We start from the raw sequence: 6,820 nt of genomic DNA, 5'->3' as shown, positions 1-6,820 counted from the left end.
AACGGCGTTCATGCCGTCATGGCAGACACAGGTAAAAAGTGTATTACGATGCAGGGAAAAACCCCAGTATCGGCGTCTGGTCAGGGTGGGAAAGCGGGTTCTTCGACGTCGTCATCATGCAACCGTAGCTCTTCATCAATGGATCACTTGGTTGGTGTAAAGTTTCACGCTACAAGGAAAAAAATCGCGCGCATTTCTCAATCGCATGCCTGCAAAAATAGCTCAGATTCATTCTGTTACATTTGCAGTAAATATGAAGTGACCAGTTTGCGAAAATCAATCGACGAGGAAGTGAAAAGTCTTTACGAAAAGTGTTTTGACCGTGAATTGCTGCACCAAGAAACAAAATAAGTTCCTCACGTCATTTGCAATTCCTGCAGACTTATGTTGTATCGTCTAAAAAATTCAAACATGAAAAGTACCGCAAGTACTCTACACCAACCACATGGAAAAAACCCGTTATTGCGAAGGACTGCTACTTTTGCATGAATTCCGTTAAAGGGTTCAACGTCAAAAATAAAAATAACATTTCGTACATTAATGTGTGCACAGTCACAAGAGCAATTGAAATCAATAAAAATGCACGCCAGACTGATTTAAGCGCTTTAGAAGATGATAGAATGGAAGTTGAAAGTCAACGTCATGGAGACGGTACTGAAACCAGTTCCAATATTAGTGTCGCAACTAGAACTGAATGATTTTATTAGAGATCTTGGATTACCGAAAGACGGCGCTGAATTTGTCGATTCATTTCTAAAAAGAAGAAATCTTCTAGAGCCAAAGACAAAAGTTTCATTCTATCGCGACAGGGACAAAGAATTCAGAAAGTTTTTCGTTAAAGACGAAGAGATGCCTTTAGTGTACTGCACTGCCGTTAACGGACTAATGAACCACTTGAAGAAAAATGTGTATAGAGACGAAGAATGGCGACTTTTCATTGATTCGTCAAAACGCAGCACTAAGGCTGTTTTATTGCATAACACGAATACTTACGCTCCTATCCCTATAGCTCACTCAACTGTCATCAAAGAAGAATATAACAATGTTAAAATGCTTTTTGAAAAAGTTAATTACACGAATCACAAATGGCAAATATGTGGTGATCTCAAAATGATAACAATGATATTAGGCCAACAATCGGGTTTCACGAGAGAGTCATGCTTTATATGCCTGTCGAATAGCAGAGATCGAGCCAACCATTACAGCAAAAAACATTGGTCTTTAAGAGATTCATTCAAACCTGGTTCTCATAATATCATCAACCAAAGCCTCGTTAATCCAGAAAAATTTTTACTATCACCCTTCCACATAAAGCTTGGGCTCATGAAGCAATTTGTCAAGGCGTTAGACAAAGAAGGACAATGCTATAAGTATATATCCCTTAAATTCCCTAATGTTTCAGACACTAAATTGAATGAAGGAGTCTGATGGACCACAGATTCGAATATTGATAAGAGATACTAATTTCGTGAGCCACATGACGAAAATTGAAATGAACGTTTGGGAAAGTTTTAAAGCAGTAAACGCAAATTTCCTCGGTAACAAAAAAGTCCAGACTACGAGAATATTGCGAAAATGATAAGAAACTACAAAAAGTTAGGCTGCTTGATGAATTTAAAACTTCACTTTCTAGATTCCCATCTGGATAAGTTTCCAGAAAATGTTGGTGATTTTAGCGAAGAACAAGGGGAACGTTTTCATCAAGACATAAAAGTGATGGAACAACGATATCAGGGTAGATGGGACGAGGTTATAATGGCTGATTTTTGCTGCATGTTGAAAAGGGAAACGAATGTAGGTTTTAAACGTAAGCGTAACCTTTTGCATCGTTCCTTCGAAGAAAAAAGGACACGTTATAGCAGGCAGAAAATAGAATGAAGTAGGTCTATAAATCAATTTAATTACGATAAAAAGCAAGATAAAATGTAAACACGAAAGATAGTATAAATATATCCCTTAAGTCTAAGAAAAGCAGAGAGGAACAAATTTTGAATAAAACTTTTATTCATTTGCATGTTTAGGTTACAGTTCTACATTTTAATTGATACAAACATTATCAGGTTAATTGAAATGGGGTCAATTCTACGTGTAGTTCTAAGTTTCTTCAAATGAGTAATGTGCGTCTAAATTTTTAACTACCTCTAGTACAATGAAATGAATTTTATTGTGTTACAACGGGAACACTTAAGTTAAGTTGTATTGAGTTAAGCCAAATTTCGTTAGGTTCTGTTAAGTTAGATTCATTTGTAGGTTAAGATCGAGTTAACCTATTAAATATAGCAAACATTTAAGACTGAGAACCGTACGCTTACATAGCTACACGTGTGGTTAAATTTCATTCGGCTAGGTTAGGTTAGGTCAGGCTTTGTTAGGTTAGGATAGGTTAAAACTCTATGTAGGTTAAGCCGAACCTGAATGAAACGGTACCGCAAACACAACGGAACAACACAATGAGTTTTATTGTGTTGCGTGAAGTTAAGTTAGGTTAGGTTATGTTAGGTCAGGTTTTTTTTAGGTTAGGATAGGTTTGACCTCTTTGCAGGTTAAGCCCAAGCTGATTCAAACGGTACCGCAAACACAACGGGACAACACAATCAGTCTAATTGTGTTTTGTGAGGTTAGGTTAGGCTAGGTTAGATTTATTTCTAGGTTAGGCTCGAGTTGACCCATTCGAGGTAGCACACATTTGCTACTGGGAAAACATGCTTCCAGAGCTTTACCTGTAGTTCAATAAATTTCTGTTAATTCAGGTTAGGTGAGGTCAGGTTCTGTTGGGTAAAGTTATGTTAAATAAGTTGATATCAGGCAAGGGTTGATCCTTCACAGTTGTCGACATGTTTTTGAAGTGAAAATTTACATCGCTGTCATTATTTTGAAATTTATTTGCCTCAGTGCATGATTTTTCGTCATTTTTTGAGGTTATGGCTCAACCATGACCTGATAGGTAACTTTTGACAGCGAATTTGAATTCAGCGCCCCAAAATCCATAGGAATACGTGTGTCTTGTTACCAGACCCGCACACTTTTTTTTTGTGCGGCTGTGTTATTTCCCGAAAATATTTATATTCAATTTAATATTGAAGCATACTGCTTTTTACTGAATTTTATTTCCATATCAAAACAATTATTTGTATTTTTCCTTTTTAATTGTTTGGCTTCCGTATTAAATTATTCTGTGTAAGCTTCACCGTGGAAACTTTTCGGAATTTATCGCTTTACCCGCTCTGATTTTAAAATATTTTTGTCCGAATTATTAATGTATGTAAATACTTCTGCGTAATAGATATTTGAAATTTCAGTGAAAATTATTAATCTTTTATAAGAACCAAAAATACACAAACACAGATATAGTCTGCCATATGTGTCTCAGTCATAGTTTTTTCTGCCGTCACATAGCATATTTTCCAACACTTATCCCCAACTATCATAACACATGAAGCACACCAGATATCTAATGCTAAAATGAAACAAATAAAACACTCTTCTATACCAAGAAATCCGTTTGAATAAGTTAATCTTTTTAAATTTCAAAAATTTTTTTGTTTTACCATAAAGCTTGATTTTTTAATTATTCAAATGGGTATCCTGTTTCTAACGTCGAGGTACGACTGCGGAACTTCACGCTGCGACAGCTAAACGATTTTTATTTTAATTTTTTTATTTTAATGTGGAACTTTGTTTTTTTAATTATTTAAACAATCATTCACTCCCTAATGCAGAGACACGACTACCAAACACCACAGTGCAACTATCATACTATTTGAAGAAGAAAAATAGATGTTTAATCAGTTTTTTATGTTTCCCCCTACCCTTATTGAAAAAAACATCCCTAATTTGAAAACTTTCGCCTCACTGGACTACCAAACGTTTCTGCTACTGGATGCACTTTAATTTCTTGGCTATCGTAATTATTTTGAGTTTTTGACCTTCAAGATTTTGTGTTTATTTATTTCAAAAACTATCCACTCTCTAACCTTCCGAGTTACCGAACTAACAACAAGCATCCCCAGAACAAAAATTTGAGAATTTTGACCCTTAGGGGCAGTGTGAAGGTAGCCTTTCGAATTTTCTTATAACAGCCAAACGATGGGAGTTGACTACTAAAGCCTCTCTAACGACGACCAATCGTTTCGCGATACATAATGTTTTAATTGGGGGGGGGGGGGGGGGGGGACTTTACACCACTAATACACTACTAATAAAGTAACCTGATTTTATTTTTAGAATGAATGCAGAAAAGGCCAACTTCGTGTTGGCTCGAATTATAGCTTCGCAGGCAGGGAAGTCCAAGGACGGAGTAATATTTCTGAAGGATACTAAGCCAGTAAGAAATTATAACAATTTTTTAATTTTGCAACAAAATTTTGAAAGGCTTGGGAACGTTCTACTGGAAAGTTAAAAAAATAAATTATCGTTATTATTATTATCAATGAATATCGTATATACCAGCGATTCCCAAACTTTTTTCGCTCTTTTTGAGGAGTGGTAGAGCCGCCACCCTCAAATTTTTTTCATAATACTTAAACTGCAGGGGGGACACTTGACTGCTTGTGCTGGGAGCATATGCTGGCTTGCCGCGCTCGACATTCCCATTTTAGAAAATTAAGGGCCGACTAGGAAAAATTGAGTTATTCCACTTTTGTTAAGCTTCAAAGTGGTCCAGGAATGTATTTTCTTGGACAAATTTAATGAAAATATTGCCCGATTTTTATGAACTTTTTTCCATATTTCTAAAATTATATCACGAAATTGATGTAGCTCATTTAAATTTAATTGTGTCATGCAGGGACCCTGTCTTGAAGCCTACCGAGCTACCCCGCCCGGGGTGGCATCCCCCAACCGCTGGGTAGGGGGATGCCACCCTAGCCAGGGTAGCAGTTTGGGAATCGCTAGTATAAACCATATATGATAGGTCAACATTGATGTCAGTTTATGATATGGATATCATATTACAATGTACTAGGCAGTCTGATAAGTTCATGAAAAATGAAACACGGAGACGTTTTTTTGGCCAAAGTCGGTTTTATTTTTCAACATACTCTCCTTTTAGGTCGATACAGCGAGTCCAACGATTTTCTAACTTTTTGATACCGTCCGAAAAGTACTCGATCGGAAGGTCTCCAAAATACGCCTCAGTTTCAGCTATGAGCTCCTCATTTGAGTAGAAATGCTTAGCGGTGAGACATCTCTTCAGGTTAGGGAACAAGTAATAGTCGCTGGGGGCCAGGTCTGGTGAATACGGTGGCTGAGGAACCAATTCGAAGCTGATTTCATGCATTTTTGCTTGTGCAACTAAGCATGAATGAACAGGCGCATTGTCGTGATGATAAAGCGGTTTTATCTTCTTCAAATGCGTTTGTTTTTCGGCGATTTCGATTTTCAATCGGTCCAATAATGATGAATAGTATGCTCTGGTTATGGTTTTACCTTTTTCAAGATAGTCCACGAATATTATGCCATGTGCATCGCAAAATACGCAGGCCATAACCTTTCCGACCCGTTGTTGCGTTTTTGGACGCTTCGGAGCACTTTGGCCCGGTGGAACCCACTGTTTTGCATGTTGCGTTGACTCAGGAGTGTAGTAGTGGATCCAGGTTTCATCCCTGGTTATGAATCGGCGCAAAAACTCGGTCGGCTTACGCGAAAATAATGCCAAATACTGCTGGGAAGTTGTCACACGAAATCGTTTTTGGTCCACTGTGAGCAAACGCGGCACCCATCGCGCGCAGAGCTTCTTCATGCCCAAAACTGAATGCACGATATTGCCCACACGTTCCAATGATATGCCTACAGCATTAGCTAGCTCAATTTTACTTTGGGATCATTCAACATCATATCATGGATTTTTTCGACATTTTCTGGTGTAGTGACCTTTTTTTGGCGACCAGATCGTTCAGCATCAACTATGCTCGTACGACCACAACGAAACTCGGTAAAACACTTATGAATCGTTCCAATCGACGGTGCAGTCCGGGTAATACTTATCCAGCTTGGCCTTGGTCTCGGATATCGTTTTCTTGCGAAGATAGTAGTGTTTTATCAAAACTCGAAACTCAGATTTTTCCATATTAAAAAAAACTCGGAGGTTAGTCGCTTCTCAGTGCTGTAATTTACAAATGCGTAAACATAAATGGCTGAAGTTTTGACGGGCGTCATTTGAAGGATCAAGCTCGACGAAAATGGTTTACATTACTGAATACTAATGCCATCTCTTAGAATTTTCAGGTACTTATCAGACTGCCTAGTAGTATGTATAAGCGGTACTCGAAATAAAAAAATGATATCTATTTTTACTTATATCTCATGGTTTACGAGACAATTGTTGTTGAAAATAACAATAATGGCAGATTCCCCTCAAGTCCTAGTGGAACGTTCTCAAGCGGCGGACATTTTACACGCTCGGGGAACGTACCGAAGGATCCCGTGGAAAGTTCCCGGAATGATCCTTCTATTAGGGGTGGGACGGTGTACATGTTGCCATAGACCTATAAATTGACGGGACGGAGCACAAACCTGCGGGGTCTGGCAACGCGTAAGTAAGGGGCCATAAGGAAAGGTAAGGGGTCATAAGGAAAACCGCAGGATTTCGTCGGGAGCGGGTGCTAATCTGGAAAATTGCACCCGCTCCCAGCGAAATCGCGGTAAAATTTCAGCTACAACCACTTCTCACGACCGTGAGATAGGTGGTTACAGTCGGTAAAGGAATCAATACGACGATCCATTCTCGACAATTGACTCAATTTCCCTAGGAGCATTTAGAGGAGCGATATTAAGGTTAATGCCGTAAGAGTGACAGAGATGGTAATAAAGCACTTTTAGT

The 6,820-nt window shown here is 38.4% G+C and overlaps 1 protein-coding gene across 2 annotated transcripts in view; it reads left to right on the top strand.

Annotated features, from left to right (window-relative positions):
• The window catches only part of LOC117170272 (probable helicase senataxin), a 128,668-nt gene that overhangs the window by 29,972 nt on the left and 91,876 nt on the right, over window positions 1-6,820 (top strand). For both annotated transcript variants that reach the window (XM_033356932.1, XM_033356931.1), the window contains exon 2: window positions 4,225-4,324. In XM_033356932.1, the coding sequence (XP_033212823.1) occupies window positions 4,226-4,324 (99 nt within the window). In that variant the 5' untranslated portion in view covers window position 4,225. The remainder of the gene's footprint in view (window positions 1-4,224; window positions 4,325-6,820) is intronic.

This window comes from Belonocnema kinseyi, chromosome 3 (genome assembly GCF_010883055.1).
Source record: "Belonocnema kinseyi isolate 2016_QV_RU_SX_M_011 chromosome 3, B_treatae_v1, whole genome shotgun sequence".
NCBI classification, from domain to species: Eukaryota; Metazoa; Arthropoda; class Insecta; order Hymenoptera; family Cynipidae; genus Belonocnema; species Belonocnema kinseyi.
Note: the sequence above shows the minus strand (reverse complement) of the source record. Positions and strands in the feature narration are given on the sequence as shown.